Source organism: Mus pahari, chromosome 1 (assembly GCF_900095145.1).
Source record: "Mus pahari chromosome 1, PAHARI_EIJ_v1.1, whole genome shotgun sequence".
NCBI lineage: Eukaryota > Metazoa > Chordata > Mammalia > Rodentia > Muridae > Mus > Mus pahari.
In genome coordinates this window covers 96,595,352-96,611,711 of record NC_034590.1, presented here as the reverse complement: position 1 = coordinate 96,611,711, position 16,360 = coordinate 96,595,352, and the positions used below count along the sequence as shown (strand labels likewise).

The following is a 16,360-nucleotide window of genomic DNA, read 5'->3' as shown; positions in this document are numbered from 1 at the left end:
CAGGAAGAAACTCCCAACCTGTCTGCAAGAGGCGGAACACAAGGCTTAGAGGGAGGAGCCAACAAGAACCTAGTATAGTAGCTCACACGTGTGAGCACTTGAGAGGCTGAGGCAAAAAGATTGCCCTAAGTTAGAGGGCAGCCTGGGCTACGTAGTAAGTTCCAGGCTAGCCTGATCTACACAACAAGATCTTGTCTTTAAAATCAAACCAGAACATAATGGAAGATCAGTCAGGAGAGAATGGGTGATGGCAGCTGGGAGGACAGGAAACAGCAGTGGGAGGGGCAGTGGGAAGCACTTCCGGGATCCAATGCATCCAACGCGAGGCAAGCAAGGGGCTGGGGCAAAAGGGCCTGCATGAGGATCCCTTAACTGCTGCACCCTCAAAGCCTGGTTTGCCTCATCTTACTCCCAGCGAAGGGGCACAGGAAGTGGGGGCGGAGGGGCTGGGAGATGCCAGAGGCTTTGGTAATCAGTCCCCAGAAGACTGTAGCAAGAATGGTTTCCAGTGAAGAAATGGAGACCCTGCTGGCCCTTGGCAGGAGTGTCTGTCTCAGGATGGTGAAAGCTTCCCGGGTCCACCTCTCTCCCTCCTCTTCTTCCCTCCTCTCCTCCCTCCTTCATTTTCTTTAAAAGCAGTTTTACAACTATTTATTTATTTAATGTTTGCTTCTCTTCCAGAGGTCCCGAGTTCAATTCCCAAGAACCCACATGGTGGTTCACAACTATCTACAATAGGATCTGAGAACCTCTTCTGGCATGCAGACACACATGGAGATAAAGCACTCATATACGTAAAATACATAAATACATCAGTCTTTTTTAAAGATTTATTTATTTATTTTATGTATGTGAGTACACTGTAGCTGTACAGATGGTTGTGAGCTTTCATGTGGTTGTTGGGAATTGAATTTAGGACCTCTGCTCGCTCCAGTCATCTCCTCTCGCTCGGTCCCTGCTCGCTTCGGCCCAAAGATTTATTTATTATTATACATAAGTACACTGCAGATGTCTTCAGATGCACCAGAAGAGAGCATCAAGTTGCTGGGATTTGAACTCAGGACCTGTGGAAGAACAGTCAGTGCTCTTACCTGTTGAGCCATCTCTTCAGCCAACATCAGTCTTTATTTAATATTTGACACATATGGGAGCTTTGACTGCATATCTGTGTGTGCATTACATGTGTGCTTGGTGCCAGAGGAGGTCTGGGGAGGTCAGGGGAGTTCAGGGCGTCACATTGCCAGAGCACAGAGCAGGCAAGCTCTGCCCCTCCTCCTCTTTCTTCTTAAAAATTTAAAGATAAGATTAAATCAAATTTTAAACATAATGTTAAGATTTACTCTTGCATACATATTTAATCATCAACCTTTTTTAGATTTATTTTATGTGTATGTGTTTTGCCTGTGTGAGTGTATGCATGTATATCATGTGTGCCTGATGCCTGCCTTGTTTAGAGGTTAGAAGAGGGGGTCAGAGATGTTTGTGAGCCACCATGTGGAGCTGGGAATGGAAAGCTGGTCTCTGCAGAGCAACAAGTGATTCTGGATCATCAAACATCTACATATTTTAGTGAACAATCTATTAACAAGGGAAAACAGCCTGGTCTGCAGAGTGAGTTCCGGGACAGCCAAGGCTACACAGAGAAAACCTGTCTCGAAAAAAACAAAAAAGATTTATTTGTGGGGCAAGCTCAATCGTCTTAGGCAGCAGTTCAGTCCTGTAGCAAACATCAAATATGAATCAGCAGCTGCAGTTCAGTCCTGTCAGCAGACACCAGGCATGACGCAGCTACAGTCCAATCTTAATAGCAAGCAGTTAAGAGCGCCAACTGTTCTTTCAGAGGTCGTGTCAGAGGTCATGAGTTCAAATCCCAGCAACCACATGATGGCTCACAACCATCTGTGATTGAAAGGAAATGAAATTTAAGGCCTGGGATTCATGTAACTTTAAAAGAAAATTGTGTAAATTCAAGGTTTAAATAATGTGAGACATAAAAGGGTTTTTCTAATGTAAAAACTTAAGGTTGAAAACTGCCTTAAAAAAAAGCAAGCCCAGGTCGCCTTGAGTCGAGTTGAGACTAAAGTCAACTGGCCTTGGCTATTCTGGCCGACTCAACAGCCATCTGAGGAGTGCAAGAACTTGGCCTTGGCTGGCTCGACAGCCATCTGGCAGGACAGCGCCTCCCCCACCTCCAACCTCCCCCCTCGTTAAGACATAGTTTAAAGTGCCTAAAGTTGTACATCACTCAGATGTATTGTCCTTCCTGATAAGCCCCAGCCCCTGAAATTCCCTAGCCCTCACGTACTATTCTGCTGACTTGTAACCAACCGCCTTGCTGATGTTCAAATGAGCCAATCACATGTAACCGCGTGTAATGGTTTGTATATTCTTGGACCAGGGAGTGGCACCATCTGGAGGTGTGGCCTGGTTGGAATAGGTGTGACCTGGTTGGAGTAGGTGTGTCACTGTGGGTGTGGGCTTAAGACTCTCACCCCAGTTGCCTGGAAGTCAGTCTTCCAGTAGCAGCCTTTGGATGAAGATGTAGAATTCTCAGCTCCTCCTGCACCATGCCTGCCTGGATGCTGCCATGCTCCTGCCTTGATGATAATGGACTGAACCTCTGAACCTGTAAGTCAGCCCCAATTAAATGTTGTTTTTATAAGACTTGCCTTGGTCATGGTGTCTGTTCACAGCAGTAAAACCCTAACTAATACACCGCGCCAATTCTCCCCAACCCCCCGACCTGTACCCCATAAAAACCCCTAGCTTTCGAGCCTCGGGGTCGATGCCTCTACCTCCTGTGTGAGGTAAGCATCGGCCCGGAGCTCTGCCATTAAACTGCCTCATGCTTTTGCAACAAGAAGGTCTCTCTGTTTCCTTGGGATACCCTGACTCCCGTGATCTGAGGGGGGTCCCCGAGAGGGGGTCCTACATAATGAGGTCTGATGCCCTCTTCTGGGGTGTCTGAAGACAGTTACACTGTATTTACATATAATAAATAAATAAACCTTTAAAAAAAAGATTTACTTGCTTCATGTATATGAGTACTCTGTTGCTGTCTTCAGTCACACCAGAAAGTGGCATCAGATGCCCATTACAGATGGTTGTGAGCTACCATGTGGTTTCTGGCAATTGAACTCAGGACAGAGCAGTCAGTGCCCTTAAATGCTGAGCCATCTCTCCAGCCCATTGCAACCTACTTTTAATAAGGGTTCAACCACCCAGCAGAGGTAGGAGTTATTAGGATATGGGGGAAGTGGACCTGTTCAGCTATAGCTCTTTGGGGGCAAGCACAATCTTCTTGGGCAGCAGTTCAGTCCTGTAGCAAACACCAAATATGAATCAGCAGCTGCAGTCCAGTCCTCTCCGCAGGCAGGCACCAGGCATGACACAGCTACAGTCCAAGCAAGCAGGCACCAGGCAGCTGTAGTTCAATCCTGAAGAAACCACCAGGCTCACCAACTGGCCTAAGGCAAGGGTGTGGAATCAGCCAACTGCCACAGGAACCTTATGAGCAGTTCTTGGGTGAGTTTCTCTCAATAGTTGCCATATTACAAAGTGAGCTCAACAACACTGTAAGACGAACCAATACATGTGAAGAAAATTGAGGCAGAGCAAACCAAACTCTTCTCCCACTGTCTGTGGGTCACATTTATATCCCTTTATCACAGGTCCTTCCACATGTCTGCTATGTCCAAACAACCTTTCACTTGTGTCTGCTCTAGCAAAATATCACTTGACATAACTTTCCAAAACAGAAGAAAACCTAGAAGTTTCCATTTCATTTTTCTGCCCAGATTTTGTTTGTTTTTCAGATGGGGGGTGTGTGCCTTACTACATAGACCAAGCTGACCTCCAACTCAGAGATCCATCTACCTACCTCTGCTCTCTGGTTACTGGGCTTCATGGTGTGTAGCACCATATCTGGCTCTCAGACATTTTTAAAAAAGATTTTTAAAAGATGCTTTTTTTGCCTGCCTTGGGGTCAAGATGTAGAACTCTCAGTTCCTTCTCCATGTCTGCCTGGGTACTGCCATGCTCCCGCCTTGGTGATGATGGACTGAACCTTTGAAAGTGCAAGCCAGTCCCAATTAAATGTTGTCCTTTATAAGAGTTGCCTTGATCATGGTGTCTCTTCACAGCAAAGGAAACACTGACTAAGACACACTATGACATTAGAGGACATATCTTATCCACAGGGCAGTGTTACTGCTGGCAAATAGCTGATCCCACTGGCAGGTCCCAGGGACCTACAGGCTGCTTACATCATCACCTGCCACCACCAGGTGTGCCAGGTCTGAGCTCCCAGATACCCCAGATCTTTCTCTGTGTCTTCTCCCGTGGCACTCTCTGCTCTCTCTCTGCCTTATCTCGTGTTTCTTTCTCCTGTTCCCTCTCCTTGTCTGTCTGCCTGTCAGTCTGTCTGCCTCTCTCTCCTTCATGTTCTCTCCTCCCCAATAAACCTCTTATACTAGCTCTGTTTTGTGGAGTCATTTCTCAGGAGTACCTTGGCATGAGCCACGGGTACCCCACCACCCTCGCTCGCATCTATCCTGTCCGTTATAGCGTGAAGGGTCCAACACTGGGTAAGATACATGTCTTTCCTCTCCCAGAAGCCTGCAGGCATGGTGCAGGCTAGCCAACAGGGAGAAAGTCTCCTGGCCAGCTCAAGGTTAGTTTCGGTGTTCTGCATTAGGAGTGGGATCCTCAGCAAGGGTCTCACCCTGCAGTTATGGTGCACAGCCAAGAGCGATGGCGGTTTTCCTTCTGAGCATCTGGAGCCTCCCGTACCAGTAACTCACAGGGAGGTGGCCCACCCTGGCACTGAGGTTCTCATTTAATAATTCATGTCTTCTGGGAAGCACCGGTCACCCATGCAGGGTACTTCTGATCAACTCCCTATTTTAAAAACATTATATATTTAAAACTAGCTTTCTGACCAGTGGATTCCTGTAGTGCTTCCTCATATACCCTTAGCTTGGGCCTCCCCTCCCCCCACCCTTTTCTGAATCTCTTTTCTCCACTTTAACCCTGAGTTTCTCTCTCTCTCTCTCTCTCTCTCTCTCTCTCTCTCTCTCTCTCTCTCTCTCTTTTTCTCTCCCTCTCTTTTTACATCTCAGTGTTCTACTGTCTTCACTAATNTCTTTTCTCCACTTTAACCCTGAGTTTCTCTCTCGCTCTCTCTCTCTCTCTCTCTCTCTCTCTCTCTCTCTCTCTCTCTCTCTCTCTCTCTCTCATTTTACATCTCAGTGTTCTACTGTCTTCACTAATAGTTTTTTCTTGGGATGGAAGATGGTTTCCCTATAGCTTTTTCATATACCTTTTATTTTGGCTAACCTCGTTCCCTTCCCCAGGTTTGACCCTTCCCCCCTTCCAACCTTCTCTACTTAATTTCCCTGACCCAGCCCTTAGGTATCCACCCTTGTGGTCCATCTCTAGTTTTCTGGCTTCCACATATACTCCAGGATAAACATACATGACCAAAGATTTAGAGCTAGGAGCCACATATGATCCAGAACATGCAATATTGCTCAGTCTGCTACAAAGTCACAGTTTCCTCTGTCACCCTTAGGACCTTACCCAAAACCCCTCCTCCAAATATCTATAAATTTGGAGGTAAGTTTTCAACACACTGACTTTGGGGGAACACATTCAGACTGTAGCTCTCAGGAAGAGTGGGAGGGATGAGGGGACATTTGTGGGGTTCCTACTCTGTCCCGCAGAAAATTTGAGATAAGAGAATGAGCAGAATGTACTTGTGGGCGCTTTAATTTATCACGGACTGGGGACACAGGCAGGTGGATTTGTACAGTGAGAGCCTCTCTCTGGTGGGGGTGGGGAGAACGGAATTGGGACTTGAGTGCAGGTCTGGGACCCACGATTTTCCCAACACAGTACAAGGCTTTCCGGCCCTCATTAGAGAATGAGGTCTGGCATTCATGGCCCTGCACCCCAAGAGAGCTCCAGCAGGGCTGAAGCGGAGAAAACTGGGCCTCTTTGGTGCAGGAGGAGTCAGAATTTCTAAGTGCTCACAGCTGATTCTGGGGCTCCTAATGGAACTGGCTCAGCAAGGGTCCAAAGAGGTGTACCGGGAGGGCTCTCAGGAAGGACTAACCCAGCTCGGCCCCTCCCTCCCCTCTCTCTGGCAGCCCCACCCCCAGCCTCCGCTTCTGGGAACATTCGACCTGAACCGTGGTGAACACGCTGACCCGCTGGCTGCTCCAAGTCACCATGGACCCCGAAGGTGACCTAAGTCTCTGCTCTGTGTTCCTGTTTTCCATGTTCCCTACTGCCCGTCCCTCTTCCTATTTCAGTCATCTGCCTCCCTCTCTCTTCTCTAAAGACGCCCCTGTGACCTCTCCTTGGATCTTGTTCCTAAGCCCGCTTCTCTCTGTCTTGGTTGAATTTCCAAAATCCTCTTGCTTCGCGGTTCCTTCTGTGTTGAGCCCTGCGGAAGGACAGAAGCTCGGGAACAGAATGGATGGGGTTGCTCTGCTGGGGTCAGATGGACTGGTAGTGGGAGTTTGGTAAGTGGGGAGCAGCCCTGGACTCTGTCCCTTGTTAGCAGCCAAGAGAAGCGGAGGCAAAGTCCGGTCTCATCCCTGTAGAGTGTGTGTGTGTGGGGGGGGGGGGGAGTGGATGAAGTCGGAGCCCGCGCTCAGGCCGCAGAGTCTGGCTTGGGACTCACAGCACCTGCTTGAGTCTAGAGTGCATCAAGGACAGGCTGCAGGACCATGGGAAGACTTCTACAGCCTCACAGCCTCTTTTTCTTGCAGTAGCATTGGGGCTGGGGTGTAGCTCAGTGGTCGACACTTGCAGCATGCTTAAGACCTTCCTCCCCTGAAGGTTTGCCGCTCTTAAATCTTTTGTGTTTCCTCCCCCCCCCCCGCCCTCCTCCCCCATCCTCCCCCCTTTCCTGCGGGTTTGCGTGCAAGTCCTCTGGCCTGCCTGTGGAGCCTGCTCTGGATTTGTAGGTCTGGCTAGAATCTGGGGAGTTGCCTGTGCTGATCAGGGTGGCCTCAAACCCACAGAAGTTTGCCTACCTCTCTGCCTGCCAAGTGCTGGGATCAAACCGGTGGGTTTTGCCTGGGCTGCCTTTCCCTCCTAACATTGACACAGACCTGGATTTGAGGCCAGGGGAGTCACAGCTCTGGGGACCCTGGGACGCTACCCAGAAGGACCCTAGGATTCTGCATCTGGAAGATGCTTCAGGGTGGCGGGGAAACTCGATCACCTTTGCAGGTGTCCAGGTTCCTGAGTTCTTTACTGAGGAACTGTGGGTGGCTGTTCAGAAAGGGCATGGATGCCCAACATGAATATGAAATTCTGAGAAAATAGCCATGGATTCCCTTTTCTGAGAAAGGGGGCTCAATAATGCTATTTTCCCATCTAACCCATGTTTCTGAATTTTTAAACTTATCATTATTGTGTGTGAGCGCATGGTGGTGGTGGGGTGTCACGTGTCACAGTGTGGAGGTCAGAGGACATCTTTTCAGAGGTTGTTCTCTTCTTCTTTCCGCCTTTATATGTCTCTGGGGATGGAGCTCGGGGCCTCCTGAACCGTCCTTCCCCTCTGACTATTCACTTAGTTTTGAGGCAGGTCCTCACTGCGGAGCCCTATCTGGGCTGGAATACTCAGCAATCCTCCTGCCTTTGCCTCCCGGGTGCTGAGATTAAAGGTGTGGTGTACTTGGTTTTGTTTATTTTTAAGACAGAGTATTTTTTAATATTTTAAATTATGTGTATGCATGGCAGGAGGTATGCACACATGTGTGGGGTTTCCAGATGCCATAGGCATTGGATTTCCCTACAGTTACAGGCAGTTGTGAGCCACCTGATGTGTGTGCTAGGAACGGAACTTGGATCCTTTGCAGGAACAGTGTGGACTTAACCTTTGAGCCTCACTGATATGCAGGGCACATCTCCAGGGTCTTGATTCACAGCCCAACATGGCTTGCAACTCATTATGAAGCTCAGAATCACCTTGAACTTAAGGTGAGCGCTAGTCTCCCAAGTGCTGACATTACTGGTGTGTGATCCACCACAGGCTCCAGATCCAAATTCTTAATAAGAGTAAATTAAAACCTCACATACTCAAGGATGGGGTCTAGAGAGATGGCTCAGTGGGTAAAGTGCCAGCATGAGTTCAGATTCCCCAGGACCCACACAAAAGTTAGTCTGCAGTGCTCACACTCAGTGTGCTGGGAAGGGTTTGGGTGGGGGTTGTAGGCAGATTCGGAGTTGAGATCAGCAGCCAGCCAGTTTAACCAATTTGTGAGTTCCAGGTTCATTCAGCAAAAAGCCCTTGTCTTAACAAAAATAAATAAATAAATACCCCCCCCCAAAAAACCCCCAAAAACAAAAACCCAAAAACAAAAAAACAAAAGAAGCAGAATGATAGAAAAACACAGTAGACATTAGCCAGGTGTGAGTTTGAGGCCAGCCTGGTTTACATAGTGAGTTTCAATATGATCAGAGTTACACAGTGAGACCTTGTCTTGAAAAAGAAAAACACACTGATCATTAGTTTCTGGCCTCTACACACAGGCTCAGATGTGTGTGCGTGCACACACGTGCACATACACATTCACACACACTCCCCTCATGGACATCTCTGTGGCCTCCCAAGCACAGAGCTTAGAAGGGACCCCAGAGTCACCTACATAAAATCCCATTTCTGACACTCGACAGCTATGCCACCTAGACTCCATACCTCACCTTGCTGTGCTCAGCTTTCTTGTTGGTAAATTAAAAATAGTGTCTTCCAAGAGGATTGTGGGGTTAAACACCATCACGAAGGGCTGGTACCTAGAAACAGGGTAGAGGGGGGCCCTCAGCTTTTGGTTGTTTGAGTCAGGGTGTCTCTGGGTAGCCATGGCTATCCTGGAACTCACTCTGTAGATCAGGCCGACCTTGAACTCAGAGATGCACTTCTGGAACCCTGACTCTCCTTTGTTTCTTCATCATCTTGAGCTGGAGATGGAGGTTCCTCCCTCTCACCCTATTGGCCTCTCGGAGCCAATGCTCACATCCCAGGACTCACCTCCCGGCATCTGGTCCTTTCTCTTTTGTTTCCCTCTTCAGAGCATCCTGCCCTCAAGGTTTTGGTCCACACTGCTACCTCACACATCTGATGTTTGACTCTGGCTCAGGCAGAAGGTTGGCAAGAACCAGTGAGATAAGCCAGGACAAGGTAGACAAGGAAAGGGCTCGACACCCAGGCTGGGGAGTCAGGGAAACAAAGGGCCAGCCAGTCCAGAGTGCTGCAGAAGTCCCTGGAAGCCAGTACACACAGTGTCATGCTCGACAGCTAGACTACATAGCAAGGACTGAGCATTGCTGAGCCCTCTCCCTATGACCTTGATGTAACCTTTAGAAGCGAGCCCTGTAGCCAGGTGTGGTGGTGCACGCCTTTAATCCCAGACAGAGGCAGGCAGATTTCTGAGTTCGAGGCCAGCCTGGTCTACAAAGTGAGTTCTAGGACAGCCAAGGCTATACAGAGAAACCCTGACTTGAAAAACCAAAAAAAACAAAAAAAAAACAACAACAAACAAACAACCAGAAGCACACCCTGTTGTCACAGTTCACTCTGGTTCACTGCCTCTTGCCAAAGCCCCTTCAATAGTGTCCTAACCAAGAACCCTAGACATGGTTTAAATGTACACATGTGTGCAGGCAAGCATGCGCCATGGAGTGGAGGTCTGAGGGCAACTTCTTGTAGTCACTTCTCTCCCTCCACCACGTGGGTTCTGAGATTAAGTTAAGTCATCAGACTTGAAGGCAAGTGTCTTTGCTCACTGCACCACTCACTGGCCCTTAAATAATAAAACCTCAATCTTCATTTTTTTTTTTTTTAAAGATTTATTTATTTATTATATGTAAGTACACTGTAGCTGTCGTCAGACACTCCAGAAGAGGGCGTCAGATCTTGTTACGGATGGTTATAAGCCACCATGTGGTTGCTGGGATTTGAACTCTGGACCTTCGGAAGAGCAGTCGGGTGCTCTTACCCACTGAGCCATCTCACCAGCCCAATCTTCATTGTTTTTATCCTCTGACTTCCAATCAAAATTCTATAGTGACGCCTTGTGCAGTGTGCAGAACCCGGCTCAGAACTCTCCTCCAAGCCTGGCTCTGCCTGGCTTTTTCCACTACGCATCCTTTTCTCTCACATCTGCCAGTCTCCAGGGTGCCTGCGGCCTCTCTCTGCCATTGAGCGGTCTCCCTTTGCAGCCTCCCCTTCACCCTCACACTCTCAGCAAATCATCCTCCCCTCCAAGTGTGTGTGCTGCTCCAGCCCTGGGTCATAGGGGGTCTCTACTGGGTCCTATTTGGAAGTCAGTTCTGTTCCCTAGGAAGAGAGGGTATTTGGAAAGAATGGATCAGGGAGGAGCGGTATTGACTAGCCTCTGTCTCCACCTTCTGTTTGTCTAATGAATCCACAAAGCCGAGGAAAGAGCAGAACTGGGAGACGGATTCCTGAGCCCTGACGCTGGTGGCTCGGCTGGACTCAGGCACAGATGTGAATGTCCCTCTGCCTCACAACAGACAACAGGCAGTCCTGTGACCCCTGTGACACTCACCTTCAGAGAACCCAAGGGAACGTGGGCGGAGTCAGGTTTGCAGTCCAGATGTTTCTGACTCATACCTCCTGCCATTCTCATTAGGCCAGGAGCCAAGCCCTAGGATCTTGAGGAACCCTGTGTTAATACAGCACGTTCTCTGGCCCGCCATTTTCTCTTTTCTGACCTGGAAGAAGTTTTCACCAGAGCACTCTGGTTCCCTAAGAGGACTGCTCCAGTTCTGGTGCACCCTCACCACCACAGACAGTCGGCCGATGGGACAGTGGTGGACTTGCAAGACCCATTGCTTGAGGCAGTTTGGGTTCTTTGCCTCTAGATTTCTGTCTTCATTCCTGTCTTTCCTGGGATCTAAGGTGACAGCAGACGTGACTCAGGAAAAGAGGACAAAGTAGAGCTAGACCAGTGATGACCCCTTCCTCCCGGTGGCAGGCTGTGTGAGACCCTGTATGGCCAGCCCGGCTTTATGACAGAGCCTGTACCTCCCAGTAGTGTGAACCTCCATCTCTTTACCTATAAAATGGGTATGATTGTAGTTGTGAAGATTAAATTGTAAATATCCTGGTGAAAATCCTTTTGAGTCTGAATGCTTTGTGTGTGTGTGTGTGTGTGTGTGTGTGTGTGTGTTGGGGTAGTGGGGGTGTGGGTGCATGTGGAGATCAGAGGTGGCTCCTCAGGAGCCATTAACCTTAGTTTGGTTTCTGTGTGTTTCATTTGTGGGTTCTGGGATCTTGGTACTTTACGGTCGCCTGTGTCAGACTGAAGTCACCCTAAGAGGTGCTTGTGCCTTCTCTTTGGCTAAGGCATTACTGAAATAATAGGTCTTCAAAACTTTACAAGTTCCTGGGAACCTCACGCTGAAGCCCAGGGGCAGCCAGCCGGGGAGGGTGTGTCCAGGAAAGAGGCTGCACACGGGCTACTGGTCAGACCACCTTGTCAGAGGAGCGCAAGGATGGGCAGAAGCATCCCTGGTCGGGACAGCTTAGTTTATTCATGCCTCTTGCCCTGTATCTAATCTAAACCTCAGGTGAAGATCCCAGTGATGGCTCAGGCGGGCCTTGAACTTGGAATTCTCTTGTCCCAGTGTCTTTAGTAGTTAGAGTTACAGGCTCATACCATCACACCTGAAACACCTTTTTTTTTTTAAGGATTTATTTATTTATTTAATGTATATGAGTACACTGTAGCTGTCTTCAGACACACCAGAAGAGGGCGTCAGATCACATTGCAGATGTTTGTGAGCCACCATGTGGGTGTTGGGGATTGAACTCAGGACCTTTGGAAGAGCAGTCAGTGCTCCTAACCACTGAGCCATCTCTCCAGCCCCCAAACACCTGTTTTTGTTGTTCATTTAAAACGAATTTTTAAAGAAAAAGGTCTCATTTGACCAAGGCTTCAAACCATCTATTTTGCTAAGGGTGACCTTGAACTTCTGATCCTTCTGTCTCCATCTGCAAATGCTGAAATTACAGGTGTGCTGGAGTTAGCACCCAGGGCTTCCTGCATGCCAGGGAAGCACTCCAGCAGACTAGCTATATATCATGGCTGCCATGCCAATTTTATCATTTATTCACCCCAGATAAAAAGGTATCCTGTGGGGCCGGAGAGAGGGCTCAGCCATTAAGATCATTGGCTGCTCTTCCAGAGGTCCTGAGTTCAATTGAATTTCCTGCAACCACCTGGTGGCTCACAATGATCGATCTGTAATGGGATCCAATGTCCTCTTCTGGTGTCTGAAGACAGCAACAGTGTACTCATGCACATAAAATAAGCAAATAAATCTTTTTTTTTTTATAAAAAAGGTATCCCTTGAGAGATCAGGTTTACTGATGCGTGAGATTATCCTCTCCACAGTCCAGCTGCCTAGGAGAAACTTCTCCACAGATGACGTGGCAAGGGCTCTAGTCAGGGGCGGCTGACAGCTGTCCCCTCCAGGCAGCTCACTGCACCAGGGGCTCCTCCTCCCCCTGAAGCTCGGTGAAGCTTCCCTCTGAAGTTAGTGCCTTCCAGGGACAGCTGCTAACTAGGAAAGGCTGCTTATTCAGAACTGCTCTCAGAAATGCCTTTTGTTGGAAATGTTAGCCCCCGGTGGGCCTTAAAGAACACCAGAGGTGTTTGTTTATTCCCTCAAGTGGAAACAGTGTGAACAGTGTGCCCTACACCAGGCAACCAGGGTAGCTTGTCTCGGAGACATCTGTGTGGGGGAAGTCTGGGGGCTGAAGCAGCTGGGTTGTCCTGAAAGTCCTCACTGTGGAGAGGAAGAGCAGTCAAGCTGCAAGTCTCATCACTCTGTAGCTCTGCTCTCGAAGAAGTTTCCCTTTCCATTTCCAGCCTCGGTTTTCCATCCATAAATACTGTGTGTACCGTGTGGGATTGTGGGTAATGACTGCTGTGCACCGTGGGGACTGTGGGTAACGACTGCTGTGCACCGTGGGGACTGTGGGTCATGACTGCTGTGCACCGTGGGGACTGTGGGTAACGACTGCTATGCACCATGAAGGACTGTGGGTAACGACTGCTGTGCACCGTGGGGACTGTGGGTCACGACTGCTGTGCACCGTGGGGACTGTGGGTCACGACTGCTGTGTACTGTAGGGACTGTAGGTAGGATCTATGGCAGCACATAAGCAGAGCCCTGGTACAGCAGGCCCAAGTGTTTGGTGGCCATCGATCTTCCCAGACTGAGAAGCTCTGCTAGCGATTAGATTCATGCTCCTCCTTCCACATGGTACTTCCTGCTGGGGCCCAGGGACCAACATTTGCTCAGATCTCTACTACTTCTGCTGTTCAAGAAACACAGAGACTGGAGAGACAGCTCGGGAGTTAGAGCTTCTGCTGCAGAGGGCTGAGGTTCAGTCTCTAGCACCCACACAGTGGCTCACCATCATCTGTGACTCTGGTTCCAGGGGCTCCAACAACTTCTGGTCTTCAGGGGTACACATGTAGTGAATACATATATGGACGCGAAACACTCATACACACAAAATAAGTAAATCTAAAAAACATGGAACAAGAAGTTTGAGCCGGGTGTGGTGGCGCACGCCTTTAATCCCAGCACTCAGGAGGCAGAGGCAGGCAGATTTGTGAGTTCCAGGACAGCCAGGGCTATACAGAGAAACCCTGTCTCGAAAACCCCCCCCCCCCCCAAAAAAAAAAGAAGTTTGTTTTGGTTCCCAGCCATTGTATTCTTGCAACCCTGAGCAATAGAAGAACTAGAAAAATCTTTTTGTTCTAATATTGTTTCACAACACAGCCCCCTAACCATCTGAATTTCCTAGCACGAGGATCGTCTTTTGGGAGGGGTTGACAGAGAGAAGCTGAAAACTTCATTGTTCTCAGATCCTGAAGAATGAGTTAATCCATCGTGTGTGTGTGTGTGTGTGTGTGTGTGTGTGTGTGTGTGTGTGAGAGAGAGAGAGAGAGAGAGAGAGAGAGAGAGAGAGAGAGAGAGGAAGCCACTTTCAAAAATCTCTGAGGTTGCCAGGCGGTGGTACACCTGAAGGCAGAGGCAGGTGGATCTATGAGTTCAAGGCTGGCCTAGTCTATACAGCAAGTTTCAGGACAGCCAGGGCTACACAGATAGACCCTGTCTCACCCCTCCACACACCAAATTCCTGAAGGAAGGCTGAGGGTGCAACTTCTTGGTGGGGTGCTTACCTGGCAAGTGAAAGGCCATGGAAGGTGGATTCTTACACGCACACACACACACATGCACACACACACGCACGCGTACACACACACACGCACGCGTACATACACACGCACACACGCGTGCGCACGCGTACGCACACACACACACACACACACACCACCGCTTACATACATACCACTGCTTACACATACACACCACCGCTTACACACACTACTGCTTACACACACAACACCACTTACACACGCACACACACGCACGCACACACACGTGCACGCGCACACACACACCACTGCTTACACACGCACGCACTCGTGCACGCACACACACCACCGCTTACACACACACCACTGCTTACACACACACACCACCGCTTACACACACAACACCACTTACACACACATGCGCGCGCACACACACACACACCACCGTTTCTTTCCTGCCAAGTACTGGCCTCAAGCTCTCTATACCTGACCCTCCGGAGTCCTGGGGCTACGGCGGAGTGCCACCTCTCCTGGGGTTTCTTGACTTAACTTCTGAGTGCTGTCATCTTGAGGCTCAGTTAAGGGCACGGTTGTAGTGTGGCTGGAGAATGGCTTGTGACATTGGTCAGAGCACGGCTTCCTGTTTATGTATGAACACAAGTCAATGAGTTTTAGTAAGGTTCCTGAGTCCCAGGCATGCTTTGCTCAGGCTCGGCTTCCCGCAACCACTATTTTTGACCTTATCAATTTGCTTTTCCTGGCATTTTACATCAGTGGAATCAGATGATGTCATACCACACAAACTAGTGTCTTAAAATTTTTAAATATTTCTTATTTTGAGACAAATGTCTCTCTACACAGCCCTGACTATCCTGGAGCTTACTGCAAGACCAAGCTAGACTCAAACTCACAGACATCCACCTGCCTCTGTCTCCTGAGTACTGGAATTAAAAGCGTGTGTCACTATATCCAGCTAATTTTTTAATTTTAAAAATTGTATGTATGTATGTATGTATGTGTGTGTATGTGTGTATGTATGTGTGTATGTGTGTGTGTATGTATGTATGTGTGTATGTATGTGTGTGTATGTATGTGTGTGTATGTGTGTGTGCGTGTGTGTGTGTGTGTGTGTGTGTGTGTGTGTGTGTGTGTGTATCTACCTGCCTACCTACTTGGGGGTATAACATGACTTTTCTCCTTTCATCATGTGACGTCCAGGGATGAACTCAGGTGTGTAGGCTTGGTGGCAAGTGCCTCTTCCTAATGAGCTAATGGTGTGTGCCTCTGTGCCCAGCTGGCCTCAAACTTCTGATCCTCCTTTCTTGGTTTCCCAAATGTGTGGTTTAAGCCACCACGTTAAGCCTTGATTTTAAGCATTGGCTCTTTGGGGTACGCCCTGGCTGCAGTCAGGATGGTAGCTACACTTGAGCTCTGCCACTGACCTGCCGCTCCAGCCGCCTCCTCCTTTTGAGGCAGGGTCTCACTGTTTGCTCTGGTTAGCCTCGAACTCACAGGGGTCCACCAGCCTCTGCCTCCCTCCCAAGTGCTGGAATTGAAGCCATGAGCTGACATGCCCAGCCTTGCTTCTCTATTTCTTGTCCCTTTCATTCCTATTTATCAGCATATGTTAGTTGTACAAAACAGAGTTTCATACATGACTGCATTATACTTTGATCTTCAGCCCATCACCCTTGTCCATCCCTCATGCCTCTAGCCCCGCTTCCCTCAGAGAACCCCCTTCTACGTTCATGGCTTCTTTCAGTCTACAGTCCACAGGTGTGTTTGCCTTAACATGATTTCCAATTCTAACCACTTCCCTGCAAATGGTACACTTTTGTTTTTCTTGGAGGCTAAGGCTTCCCTATGCAATACACCACGTTTTCTTCATCTGCCCTTCTGTTAATGGGCACTGGGACTGAGTCCATGACTTGGCAGGACATGAATATGCAATGAGTATACGTTCAACCCTCACCCCTCTGAGTCTGAGAGATGAGCCCAGCCAGGATCTGCAGCAGACTTCAAGTACTGCACCACCCAGCTACGTCCAGGTTCTTGCTGTGGTGGCTGCTGCATTTTAACATGCATTTACTCTCTCTGTCTCCCCCTCCTTCTCTCTCTCTCTCTCTCTCTCTCTCTCTCTCTCTCTC

General features: G+C 48.8%; 1 protein-coding gene across 1 annotated transcript in view; it reads left to right on the top strand.

The window, feature by feature from the left end:
- Window positions 1–6,155: 6,155 nt before the first annotated feature.
- The window catches only part of Qprt (quinolinate phosphoribosyltransferase), a 16,737-nt gene continuing 6,532 nt past the window's right edge, over window positions 6,156–16,360 (top strand). Inside the window, exon 1 of the mRNA XM_021218911.2 lies at window positions 6,156–6,244. Coding sequence (XP_021074570.1) covers window positions 6,232–6,244 — 13 coding nt within the window. The 5' untranslated portion in view covers window positions 6,156–6,231. The remainder of the gene's footprint in view (window positions 6,245–16,360) is intronic.